At 31.7% G+C, this 14,305-nt stretch overlaps 2 protein-coding genes across 2 annotated transcripts; one reads left to right on the top strand and one right to left on the bottom strand.

Moving 5' to 3' along the window:
- Positions 1-3,134: 3,134 nt before the first annotated feature.
- Positions 3,135-4,575, bottom strand: LOC130903604 (corepressor interacting with RBPJ 1). The gene is made up of 4 exons (XM_057815815.1): positions 4,365-4,575; positions 3,965-4,310; positions 3,611-3,851; positions 3,135-3,524 (listed from the first exon to the last, which is right to left on the bottom strand). The coding sequence occupies exons 1-4, from the start codon at positions 4,434-4,436 to the stop codon at positions 3,185-3,187; spliced, it is 999 nt and encodes a 332-aa protein (XP_057671798.1). The 5' UTR covers positions 4,437-4,575; the 3' UTR covers positions 3,135-3,184.
- Positions 4,576-4,864: 289 nt separating this feature from the next.
- On the top strand, positions 4,865-10,456 carry LOC130903585 (transmembrane protein 64). Its single transcript, XM_057815780.1, has 4 exons — positions 4,865-5,460; positions 5,515-5,638; positions 8,800-8,961; positions 10,230-10,456. The coding sequence occupies exons 1-4, from the start codon at positions 5,069-5,071 to the stop codon at positions 10,341-10,343; spliced, it is 792 nt and encodes a 263-aa protein (XP_057671763.1). The 5' UTR covers positions 4,865-5,068; the 3' UTR covers positions 10,344-10,456.
- Positions 10,457-14,305: the final 3,849 nt, after the last annotated feature.

Raw genomic sequence — 14,305 nt, 5'->3', positions numbered from 1 at the left:
TGAGCATAGATTTTTTAGAAATTATAAAATAATGATTCTAAACGAGTTTGTGATTTACTTTATGTTATATAATCTTTGTGAAACAAAATCTTAGAAAAGATCAGTAAGAAAACTCTTAACAAAAAATAGTTAGAATAACATGATGTATCACCAGGAGGAGGTAATATAGGAAGACCATGAAAAAATATGAAGCAATTATCTCAACGAAAAAAATGGAAGTACAGAAATTAATCTCAAATATTTCTTAAAAAACCACAGTTACAGAAAAATTCTACAAATCTAAGAAATTATTTTTTTATTTATATTTTGTGAACTATATATTTTTTAATTTTGTGCAAAATATAGCGGAAACTAAATGATCTGGACATCAGTTATAGGGATTCGCGACTATTCGGATTACCAACAGTGATCAATTCATGATTAGTTTGCTACATTTTAGTAATTACATCTTTTCTAAATTACTAAAATCGAAGTCGTTATGCAGGATGTCCTGCATAAGAACCGACTTAGACCAGTAGCGTATAGGGAGCCGAAAGTAGGACTATGGGGGACAATTTATCTCTATACCAAGTTTCATCCATGATTTATAGGGCTTCAAAGTAGGGCTCAAAATTTCGAGAAAAAAAATTTTTTTTACTCTTAATCTTGAAAATACCAAATTTGGTAAACCGTATCGGACTGTTTAGGGCATTAAGTAATAGTAAGTAGACGGCGATCGAACCGTTCTGATTCTGACCTAACCATAAAATTTTATTTGTAAATTGATTTGGAAAAATTTATTAGTGTTTGGTTTTTATAAAGGAAACTGTAGAAGAAGCCTGGAAGAATGTCGGAGGAAAAATCATTCGATTAAGAAATCGCATGGTTTCTCACAGACAAACATTTTATATGTTGAAAGACGGGCTCGAGCAACAGGAATGAATATGCCGTTGATCGTCAATGGTATCCAAAATAAGTTCTTTTTCTCGCACACTTATTTGTACAGGACGTTCTCGGTTAACACTTTTAAACTTTCCTGTTTATCGAGCCCGTCTTTCAACATAAGAAAATGTTTCTTTGTATACAGTTTCTTTCACCAAAACCTAACATCAATAAGACATCCACTTGTTCACTAAATGAGAATTTTCCATTCATTAAAAAAACTAGCAATTTAATTACTAGAAAAACAAATTGTCATATTTGGTGTAGAAAAACATAGCCAACTTTAAATAAAAAGATTGTTTGATAGACGTAACTGTTTATTTTAATAGCAGTAACCATACATCTCTTTATACATTCATTACTTACTTTTTGTAAGATGTACCTTCGGGTGCATTCCACTAAACGTTCACGGCGCCTGAAATACTCTTTTGGGCGCTCCACATAGCGGCTACGATCATTGTGGTCACGGCAAGAGTTTCACTCTTGTCCTTGTTAAGAGGTGGGTCGAAGTGAGCGTTCAAAGAATGAGCGGTATTTTAAAAACTCGAGCAACGCAGATTGCAACCATTAGAATGTATCTCATTATTCAATGCGGTATGGGATATTATAAGTACTTTTGAAGCATTGTTGTGACGCACCACCAAATATTTTACTGCCGCCGCAGAAGATATTTTGATTTTACTTTAATGTAAATAAGTTAAGCACTTCACAAAAAACTTACAAATTATAATATAACCTCTTAAAGCTTTCGCTTTATTTTTTCTGTTTTGCCATTTGTTGATATTTATCTCAATACTCAAAACGCCTAGTAAGCCATTCCACTTGGGTTCACGATTATAACACTCTAGACTAAGTGGAACGGGAAAGATGTTGGTCTTGATTGTTGTGAGTACTTAGTGGAATGTATCCTATACATAAGACATGACATGTTAGTTATGTTTTTGACTCCTAGGGCAACCGTCTTGTGACAATACAGAGAACAAAATGAGAAACATTATAACAAACATAACATTTAGGGTGCGAATATCAACTCTTGATATTTTGTTGTAACTTTTTAAATAACAATTTTGAAAATGTGTCTTCATTTATTTGACTTTTCATTGGCAAATTGAACGATAAAAACTTTCAAGTTTAGCTCACCCCTAATTAATCCCTCAGAATTGTTCGGTCGCCTTCTACTTTCTATTTCCTAATGCTTTTATTTAACATTGCCATACAGTGTACCAAATTTGGTATTTTTGATTTAAAGGGTTGCAAAATATTGGGCTAGTTTAAATTCAAATCCACTTATTCTTCTAAGAGCAACCTTTAGGTAAGTGTAGCAGAGCAATTAATGTTAGAAAACTTAAGAGACTGACTGGCATTATTGAGTACAAGAAAAACTGTTTTTCTTATTTTACATATATGTTGTGCTACACACATGCCATCTAGGCCCATAGTATGGTAATAATTTTCTTCAATTCTTCACATCATCTACATATGTAGCAACTTTATTGATCGTACTAACCATTCCAGTATTATGTTGAACAAAGTAGTAGATAAAGGATCTCCCTGTTTTAGTTCTATATTTATGTTAAAGCTATCTAATGATTTCTGTTTTATTTTAATCTTTGTTTGAGTGTTCTTGAGTGTCATTTTTGTGAGCTTTATCAATTTTATTGATATATGGTCTGTTACAGATCTTTCAGTTCGAAATCAGCACTGGTATTCTACCAGCAGGGTTTCTTTATATTCTTTTATTTTTCGATCTAGACACTTTGCCAATATTTTGTACACTGTGTCCCAAAGTGCAATTCCTTTGTAATTCACACAGTCTTCTTTTTGTATATAGCCACCATTATCTCATTTTCCCATATACTTTTAACCAATTGGTAGATTTTGTTTGTTACAGCATCAACTCCATACTTTATAAGTTCCGAATAAATATCATTTACGTCTGGACATTTGCCATTTTTTTTGGTTTTGTATTATTTTGGCTACTTCTTACCTAGTTAGTGCCGTTTTTTTTGTTTTGTGGCTTTAAAGATGCTATTTCATATGTTTCTTTTTCATTATTTTTTTAACATTTATTTGAAGTACTCCTTCCACTTTTCCAGAGTTTCATCTGTTATTATGTTGTTGACTGTGATTTTTTTCTATTTTTACTCTTCAATATACCGTAGAATTCAAATTTAATATTGGATATATTTTCTTATTTGAAATAAAAAACAAAATTATATTTATAAATATATTCTAATCATAATATACACAAATAAAGCCTTCTCTAGTCTTGACGTCTTTTTTTGGAACTATATTTTTCATCACTTTCCTCACTACTTGAATATCTTTTTTGTCTCTTTTTATCTTTGATTACTGATTTACTTTTTCTGTTCCTTTCTTCTCTATCACTACTCACTGACCGCTTTCTATAATTCTTTTTACCTTTTTCTTCTACATTATTTGTATATTTTCTTGTATAATCAGTATGTTTATTTTTATAATTCTCGGTTTTAAATTTCTTCACAGATTTCTTCCTGGATCTTCCATCATCTGATGATTCACTGCCACTCTCCCTCCTATGTTTTCTTTTTTCGTCAGGCTGTCTCTCCAATTTTTCCAATTTTCTATAATAAATCAAAGATAAAATGTTAATTGCGAAATTTGCCACCATCATAAATCACATTTGTATTGTAAAAAACTAAATTATTACCTTAGCAAAGCTTTTTTCTGCTTTTTTGTGAGTGACTTTAAAAATGTAACTTCTTCATTATCTTCTTCATCTTCACTAATTAGAAGATGCTTATTTGCTTCCACTGTATTGACATGTTGTTTCTTTAATGCTAAACCATCATCCAACATTTGCTGCACTAAAGACTTCTGATCCATTACAGTCGCGTTTTCCAATGACCTTGCTGCACTCATTGATAAACTATACATAGGACATTCCTTATCTAAAACAAAATTTAATTCTAAATATTGAATATAATATGAAAACTCCTTATTTAAATGACCCAAAATCATTATAATAGGTTGAAATTTGAATTCTATAATCTATCATTAATACCTGTATTAATATGACCCCATTTATGACATTTAATACACCTGACATTCCTGACTTGAATGCCAAAGGGTTGATCACGTATTTCTTGATCTCCCTGACAATAACTTTCTCTGGGTGCATTATACTTTCTTTGCCATTCAAATTTATATTCGGGTTCATTATCTTCGCGTTCTCTTTCTTTTCTTGCACCAGGAGGAGGTTCATACATAAAACTAATGCTTAGTTTATCTTTACTCTCTTTGCTGAGCATAGCTTTGTTGTCATGAAGATCTTGTTCTTTTTCGTATTGTTGGCGAAGTTCTTCTTGTTTCTTTTTATATGCTTCAGCTTTTTGTTCTGCCATCCATACCTGGAGTGTAATTTGAGTTAGATATATGCAAATATGTATTTTAAACAAACTTACCCTTTTCAAATTATCTCTGGATGCTGGATGAAAGAATTTTTTACACATATAGTTATTAAATCCTTTACCCATTGTGCAATATTGAATTTATCTACACAATTAAAGAAATTTTTCAAAGAGAATATAATATCAAGATGTATAACCCTACAAATAATATATTATCTACTAAGTCTATCAACAAACAAAAGCAAAATGTCAGATATGTGTATGACGTATAACATATGTCAGTACCTCAAGTATGGTTGGTACTGCCACTTCAAGAGTTTCAAATTTCTCCAGTTTCAGTGGAAAACAAACAAATGTAAAAAAATTGGATTTTTTGAATTATTGTGTTTAAGTGTATATTTTTTTTTATGCTAAAAAGGTATTCTGAACATCTTCTGAAGAGCTGAAGAAACTTTAATTCGTAGTCCAATCGATAAAGCTTTACGTACACTTACCGTGACTATTAATTTGGCAACATTGTTGTACAGATTACATATCAAAGGACAATTTGCAATGTTTATTTTATTTATGTTTGGATTTCACATTTATATACCAATGATCATTATCTATGTCTATTACCGAACATTAGGTTATAGTGTGTTGGTGTCAGATATAATAAAAAATAGTTAACCTATTAAAATATGAACAGTATATGTTATTATATTGAAAAAAGCAATAATAAGTAATAAGAAATGTATTTGTGAATTTATTTTTATATAATGAAGTTAAATATTGATAATCTGGAAACCAAGAAAGATACCTATAAAGAAATACATAAAACTGTGTGTTTCTTATCTCTGTGTAGATTATTGGCACTTATATGTACAATAATCGTTATAATTGTGGTTCTCCTACTTTGCAAGGCGTATATTAAATTTGTCTTAATTTGGCTCGAGAAACAAGATATTGTTATAGTATCTGGAACAATATGCTTCCTATTTATTATAGTAGCTCTACCTATAAGCATAGGATATATTGTTTTAGTTTTAGCATCAGGATATTTATTTGGAGTGCTTAAAGGCTTATTGTTGGTAGTCTTTGGGGCAAATTTTGGTTTGTTCATTGCTGATAATATTCTAAAAATTGTTGGACACCATCATAGCATTTACAAGTAAAAATGGTGATAAAATATAAATTATTTGCTTAATTTTATAACTTATTCCAGATATACACAGAATGACACTGCTGCAGCTATAATGAGAGTTATTTCAGGCCCATTATGTTTCAAAATTGTTTTTTGCTCAAGACTGACTCCAATTCCCTTTGGGTTACAAAATACGATTTTTGCGGTAAGTTGTCATCTAGTTTTTTGATATTATAATTTCAACTTTCTACTTAAAATGTTGGTTACTTGAATACATATGACTATCAATAAATAAAACAAACATACAAACTTAAAATATAGTAAAATAATTGTACAATATATAATAATTTCATGATTCCATTGAAATTATATTATACAATTAGTACATTTTTCTGTGAATCAGATAGTTTTTTAGTGTAAACTATGAAAAACATTCCAAAGTTGACTCTAAAACTATTGGGCGACTCCCCTTGAGAGAGAAATCATGCTCCACAGTTGCACTAGAAGTGATTATAAATCTCACCTCTCTCCATATTGTACTGGAAAACGTGGCAGAAAAAACATCACTCAGAATGTTTAGATAAGGAATCACCAAAGAAAAACTGTACCTAAATAATTATCAAAACCTAGGACATGCCTCAGGATGATGCATGCAAGTAAATGGGATCAAAACACCATACAAGAAATGAACTGAAATGCCAATAAATGGTATACAGATGGATCTAAGGCAGCAGACAGAACTGAATAGGGCCCAGAACCACACACTCTGAAAGTCTGGGCAACACACCAAGCATTTTTCGAGCAGAAATTTATGCAATTGAAAAATGTGTCCAGATCAACCTAGAAAGGAACTACTGATAGCCAAGCAGCTATATATTTTGGAACACACAGGAGTGAAGGAGAATGAAATAGCTGATAACTCTCTAAATGGGGAGGTAGATAAACCCGTCATAGGATCTGAGCCCTCCTGTGGTATCAGCTATTGAATAATGGAAAACTCATTGTGAAAGAGGGTAGATAGGAGCAAAACCAATTACTGGGACAACCTGCAGGGGCTGAGACAGGCAAAAACTTTTCTGGGAAACTTTAACCAGAGAAGATTGGCTCAACCTAAGTAAGATCAATCTACAAATAAAAACAGGAGTATTATCGGGACACTTTCGCCTTAATAGACACTCTAAGATGCTAGTCTTAGTAGATAATGTGGCATGCAGATTTTGTTTCACAGAGGACAGAATCTCTATCCACATTCTCTTGAAGTGTGAAACACTATGGAACTCTAGAGCACTACATCTAGGCGCGTATGAAATAGAAGACGACGATCTCTAGCAATTAAAGCCATCCCATATTCTAAACTCCCCAATATCTACATACATATGAGGCCTAATTGTTTTGAAAGACATTTCAAAACAATTTTCAAGGTTTTGTTATTGCAGTATAATTACACCAATCCGACACTTTAATAGATCGGCAAGTCCAATAATCCGGCACCCTCCGCCCACGTCTCCCTCGCCCCTTTACATCTCTTCTGTCGCTGCTTCGTCGACTAGCAGTCTAACCTCAAAACTTATCACGGGCACGTGCTTACGTATGTGTTTTTTTTTGAGTAAGAATAGTTTATAGTTAAAAATGTCAAATAAACGCAAAGATGGTGTTGGGCGTGCTACTATATACGATTTTAAGAAAAAAGGCAAAAGATAGTAGACCACGTCAAGACAATGGAATCGGGGCCAGGAAAGCGTAAAACTCTAGAAGTTGGCGATTGTCCAAAGATGGAAAACGCTCTCTACATGTGGTTCATACAACGTCGTTCTAAACACACTCATATGTCTGTAAAAATTCTGAAAGCCAAAGCAATCGAATTTTATAAAAAAATTACCCACAAAGATGATTTTCGTGCCAGCGATGGATGGATGGATAAATTTAAAAAGCGATTTGGTATCCGTCTATTAACCATATCGGGTGAGAAATTATCAAGCGATGAATCTGCAGTACAGCCATTTATCCAGCATTTTAAAAACAAAGTAGAAGAACTTGGTCTTCTTCATGACCAAATCTCTAACGCAGTCGAGAGTAGTCTGTTCTGGAGATTGTTGCCCAATAAAACATTTGTATCTTTTAAAGAAGTAAGTGCACCAAGTCGTAAAGTGAGTAAAGATAGATTCACATTCATGCCGTGTTCAAATGTTACTAAAACGCACAAATTGGTTAGTGATTGGTAAAGAAAAAATCTCTAAACTTTCAAGAACATTTGTCTGCCAGTCTGCTACGAGAATCAAATTAGAAGTTGGGTCACGAGAGAAATATTTAGCGAATGGTTTCATAAAGACTTTGTCCCAGAAGTCAAGAAGTTTATGAAAAGATCCAACTTGCCCATGAAAGCTTTACTCGTACTCGACAATGCTCCAGGCCACCCAAATGAACTTGAATCAAGTGATGGGAATATCCAAACCATCTTCCCACCACCAAACTCACACCTTTACTTCAGCCGATGGATCAAAATGTTATTCAAAAAGTAAAGTCTTTGTATAAAAATAAAAATAAATTGCCGATCCATATTATATCTCAGAATGGTGATATTACGCAGAGCCTTAAAGGATTGAATTTGAAGGATGTTGTATTCTCTTCTTCTTCTCATGCTTGGAAGACTGTCTCATCTTCATGGAAAAAGTTATGGCATACAATAAATGATGTATCAGAAACAGATGAATAAGATCCTGAGATAATCTGCCTATTGCCCATTGGTTACAAAATCTATCAGAAAAAGGATTGCAGACAAGTGAAGAGAATATAAATTCTTGGTTTTGAAGGAATCGAAGAAGCAGAGCAAATGATGATAGATGAAGAAATTGTATCTGAAGCAGTACAAGAAGAAGAAAGGTTTGTAGAAATATTGGAGCCACCAACTATTACACCAGTAAGAGTTAAACCAGATTCTGCTATGAGACCTCAATTAAGGATTATTTAAAACTATTTAATTACATACATATGTACATGTTAATTTATTACATTACATACATTTATTCCCTCTACGAAATGCTTTATTTTATTCATTACCTACAACTTTTTCCCCATATAATCCAGTAATCCGAACATACCAATAATCCGGCACTCTCCGGTTTTAATAGTGCCGAATTACTGTATACCCATTGCCAATACATTTAATTGTTTAATGTGGGCGTGATACAATAGCGTTTGGGAACCGCTGCTCTAAAACATACTGAGGAGTTCTTCAATAACAATAATAAGTAATTGACTAAGAGATTAAACACTACTGAATGACTAAAAAAAGGTGTTATATTTCAAATTTCTTCTTGTCAATGTGAATCTTGAAGTGAATTATAATTTGAAACTTGTTTTTTTTAGCTAAGTAATGTTAGTGCCAAAATTTATTATTTAGCTTCACTACTTGGACTGTTTCCTGCTCAATTTGTTGCTGTTTACGTCGGTTCTACCTTAAGATCCATGCAAGATGTCTTGGAAAACAAACATTTATCTTCTGGTACCTATATTTTTGCAACCCTTCAGGTTAGTATATTTTCGAGTTCCATATATGGAATACAATACCACCTTTTCACCATTTTTTTTTGAATTTAAATAATTTTATTTTATTTGAGGGAAAAACTACTTTCCTGGTCTGATACCGCGACAAATCGCTGCCCTAGAATTACATAGTTTTATGTTGCAATGATTCAATTTTGAGAAAATGAAAATTGAAAAAAATTGACTTTTAGATCTACTTAAATGTAACACTTTTGCTGCCATGTCAGTCAAAAACGACTGACGACGGCCCTACCAACTATGTGCCAACTATGATTTTCTAGCATCACTAGTAGGGTCCGGTCTTACAGATTATTTTATAATTATTTATAATGAATGCTCCTCTAGATATCAGGATTTCAAATCTTCTATCGGATCATTAATGACAAAAAAGACGTGGCTCGTACGGTTAAATCATATTTGTAATACTTCCTATAGAAACAGTTTAACCAGTAAGGAATGTCCCACTATTAAGGTGCCGACAATATACTATTTTCTCTCTCGTTCCAGATACTTCGTACAGGTTGCGCATGCTTGAGAACCAGTCTATCCAATCTTACCAAAACTTTGAATATTAGGCGTAATTGCTTTGAACTAACCGTGATGTAAACTAAAAAATAAATTATTTTACATGTATTTTTTATCAATAAAATAACTCCGATCGAAACATTGTTTTAAACTCAATTCGGTTTTTTTACATCTTTGATATTTGCAGCACGCATTTTGTCAATTCTATGTCAAACGTCATAATGTTACATAAAAAGTTTATATTGTCCAAAGCGCTGAGGTTAGATTAGCAATTGCTAATTGAAATCAAATCGATTTAATCTTTTCTCGCATTCCGCAGTAATTTGAGGGCATATTTACTGGAAAGTGCCTTCTACTCTGTAAACGACTTCTATTCTAATAATAATATTTAATTCCGGACATGACATTTACTTATTATTACCTATTACTATTACCTATAATTTAGTTACTCATTATGTTTTTTTCTGTATATTGAAATTTTAGTTTATTTGTTTCATCTTTATTTAGTTATTTTTATGTTTGTTTTTTAGTTTTTACAAGCTTTTGTCTACAAATTGCAACAATTTTTTGACAATAAAACATTTCTCTCTATATTCCCTTGTAATATTAGGGTAGCGAAATTTTGAATTATATATTTTGAAAAGAATGTGATGTCTTAATTATTATAACTCTATAGCAACAAATTGGACTATTTCGTATTTGTTTGTAATAATTTTTTTAACTTCTAGTTGATACTCGGAACCTTTCTAATGATTTTTATTGGAGCCAAAGCAAGAAAGGAATTACTAAAGGCAATTGCAGAAGCTGATAACAATGCTTCCAGTGGCTATTCCTTAGTGTGATATTTATTTTACATTTTTATGACCACTTTTTCAACGAGACCAAATATTTTTCATAATAGATTTGTTATAACTTATTTGAAATAATATTAATAAATATTTTTATACCAACACAATTCGTAATTTTAATATTTGCAATGTTTTCAGCCTATTTAGAAAATCGGTTTCCCGAAAATAATAGGGGTTTGAATTGTTTTTTTCTAAATTTCTTTTCATTTTTGATTTAATAATTATACAAATGAATTACATTAATATAACTTCACTTTGAAATAATCATCAACGGCTTTATCGAATCTACGTATTTCAATCAATTCATGAATTTTCCTTGAAAGCTGTAGAGCCATGCGTGATGTCACGCTGTACACTACATACTAATACTTTAAAGCATTTGATTCAAACTCTTGTAGCATGTGTGTGTTTACTGTATTTACAACACCTAAAAGTAAATGAAGTTCAGAAGGGGGAATGACGTCGAGGAATAGACCAGTCTAGATAATTTCTTGTTGTTTCTCTAATTATTCTATAAGGGCCTAATTCGTGAAGTTCACCTTTTTTAACCTATCACCACATACAAGGATGGCAACTCGCGTGTGTCATAATGTCGACTAGAACAGTGCTCCGCAAATTTTTTGTGTTCAAGGTACACCTAGGAAATTTAAATTTTGAAAAGGTACACCACAAACAAAATAGTTATCTATGCAATAAGTGAGTAAAGTAATACTTTTTTCACGATTAGGACAGTTTGACCATACGAACCGAAGGCTCGTGCGGCAATTTCTACGATTGTAAAAAAAGTTTCTTTCTACGTCCGTAGACTTAAACAAATTCGACAAAACTTTTATCAATTTTTATTTTGTAATAGATGCTCAGATCTAGCACTTTTGACCCCGTATCTTGTGGTTAACCAACATTTTATCACTATCTTAATAACAGTTTGATACTAATTTTTGCAACTTCGACTATTTTTCTCTAATTTTTTTCTTGATTATCTTGTATAATTTGATCTTTAAATCTATTCTCGTTCCATCCCTATTAAGGAATTTTCCTTGTACCCTGCCGTTTTTCCCTTCTTTTAATGTGTCCCTATCATTGTATTATTTTTGCTTTAATTGTATTTACTAAATCCTCATTTTCTAATATATTCTTAATTTTGTAGTTCATAAAGGACTTATATATCTATATATCTACTCATTATTTCGCAGCTTTCACTTGTCCATGAATTTTTCTAATTATTCTCCTCTTATATATCCTTAGTGTGCATATTTATTAGTCTCATAGTTTCAGCGACATATACTATTGGTTGTATCGTACTTATTGTATGCCCTATACCCAGCATGAATTATTTGTCTTGTCTCATTATTTGTTGCATATTTGCAGCTTATCATTGTTCCTAAGTACTTAAAGGTGTCGATTACTTCGAAGATGAGGTCATTTATCTTTACTATTTCTTATACCTATATCATATACTTTATCCTTTTTTGATTAATTTTCAATCCTCTTTTTCCTGCCTCTTATAACATTTTACTAATGTGTCTTCAAGACTCTTTCGGTCCCTTACTAATAGAGTTAAATCATATGCATATGCATACTTTTATTGATTTATAAATCATACTTCCATCGATGTTACATTCCCTCATTATACCTTAAACTGCAAAGTTGAACAATAACGCCATCATCCTAACTTATCCTAGCATTTATTTCAAATTCCCCGGATGGACCGTTTTTTTTTGTTATTACCCTTGCCCTAGAATTTAGTATAGTCATTTTCACCAACCGTATCAACTTTTGGGGTACTTGTAGTTTTCCATGTCCTTTATAATCATCCTCCTTTTCAGACTGTTGAATGCTTGTTTCAAGTCGATGAATAGCATTTGCATATCATCGCTTTTTTCGATTACTTGTTTTTATAGTATGTATGGCATCTACTGTTGATTTTCTAAAACCTTTTAGATATTCTCCTATTTCTGGATTCACTACCTTTATCTGTCTTTCATTTATTTTTTTGTTAGAATTTTGTGTATGGTATTAATCAAAATAATACCTCTATAATATATTGGGATTTCCTTCTTTTCATCCAGTATCTCTCGGCATTGTTTCTGTTTCTCATATTTTTTCTATGATCTTGAATATTTTGTACCTTAGGTACCCATATTTTATTAGTTCTTTCACTATTTCGTCTGGTCCTTCTGTTTTATTGTATTTTAGTTTATTGATTATTTCATTACATTCCACACCGTCGTTTTTTTCTCATTTTCTAGTACTGTACGATTATCACTTTACCATCTGCCGTTAGTTTTATTTTAAATATATTTTATCTATTTCTGTACATTTGCCTGTACATCCATTTATTCCGTTATATACGTTGGTTCCATCTTCCAAGTACCTATATGGAATTTTTTCATACATATAACTCTTTTTACTGTTTCATATATTACTATTGAGAAAAGTAGTGGCCTAGTACACACCCTTGTTTTGATTATATTTCGGTTTTTGAGTAGGTATTCAAATTTTAGTTTTTATTAAACTGAAAATAACGTTTTTTCTTCATACCTAAGTCTGTTATTACTAAAAAATTCATTCTGCACTTAACTTCTGAGAAGTTATTATTAAATATTAAAACCAAAAATAGGAAACCACTAGGTTTATTGTCTAATCATAGTGTTTCCTCTTATTTCTCTATTATATACTGGTAGAATTCATAATAACAAAGAAATATTTACGAAGAGACCTGGAAAGCACCGAAGAATAAAAAAAATATCATTTTATGTAAGGTTTTTATTTGTCGATAACTGAAATGGCTTTGTCCCATTTAATTATTTTGATTTTTTACATTGCAGTAATTACTGCTGGAGTGACTAATGACAACTTCCACGGGTGGCTGAAAGCCAGGGGTGGCTGTAAGTCGCGGGTGGCTTACAAACACTAGAAAATCACTGAATTTAAAACTTCACCTGCGATTTCAATGTCGTAAATAATTGAAAATACAATAAAAAACGCGATAAAAACAATAAATCACAAGTGATGTTATAAATTTAGTGATTTTCTAGTGTTTTCCCGTGACTTTAAGCCACCCGTATACGGTGTCATTAGTCACTCCGAATTACTGCACCAATATACTTGTTTTTTCATAAATGTTGATAGGCTGATGAATTCATAATCGTCACGTTATTGTTCTGAAATAGGTTAGCTCACTCTGTAGAATTATTACATTTTTAGAATTAACTATAATATAAAATACTGAAATTAACTGTTTAAATAAATCGATAGAATCGAATATGTGACTGTGTTTGAAGAATTGTCGACAGTTGTCGACTAATTGAAAAAGATGAATGTACAAAAGATTATGAATCCTTTTAAAAAATATGTTCCCGATAATTTTTTCACATGGTTGAATTTTTTCATAACACTCACCGGCATTCAAAAACCTACTGGAAAAGTACTCAAGTTACTATCCCCATTATTAACGTTGCACTATATATTATGTTGTTGGATTATGTATTTTTGTACTTTGATAGAAATTGTTAATGCATCAGATTTTGATTCTGCTTTATTCTTGACTTGTATGTCCATTACATTGCTTGATACGGTTCTGGTAATTAGAATAACTTTATATTATTTTTTGAAAAGTAAAAAGGAGACAATTATACGGATTATTACTAGATCTACTTTTAATTTTGATTGTTTTTCCATCATTGCTATTGAGCATTCTAAATACTCAATATGGAAGAAATCTAGTCGAGATGTAGGTAAAATAAAATCCAAGCAACTGGAAGATTACTGGAAAGAAGCAATTCTAACTGTTACAAAAACACGGTAAGTGTTGAATAACCAATTATTCATTTAAACACAAAATAAAAAAAACATGGCGATAGATCGTTAAAGATTTTCTTGTCAAAGAGTGCTAGAAATAATTTACCCAAGGCAACAATACACACATATTACGACAAGGGTGTTTAGCGCCACCG

The sequence above is a fragment of the Diorhabda carinulata genome, chromosome 2 (genome assembly GCF_026250575.1).
Source record: "Diorhabda carinulata isolate Delta chromosome 2, icDioCari1.1, whole genome shotgun sequence".
Lineage (NCBI taxonomy): Eukaryota > Metazoa > Arthropoda > Insecta > Coleoptera > Chrysomelidae > Diorhabda > Diorhabda carinulata.
The sequence above is the reverse complement of the archived record's forward strand: the minus strand, read 5'-3'. Positions and strand labels throughout refer to the sequence as shown.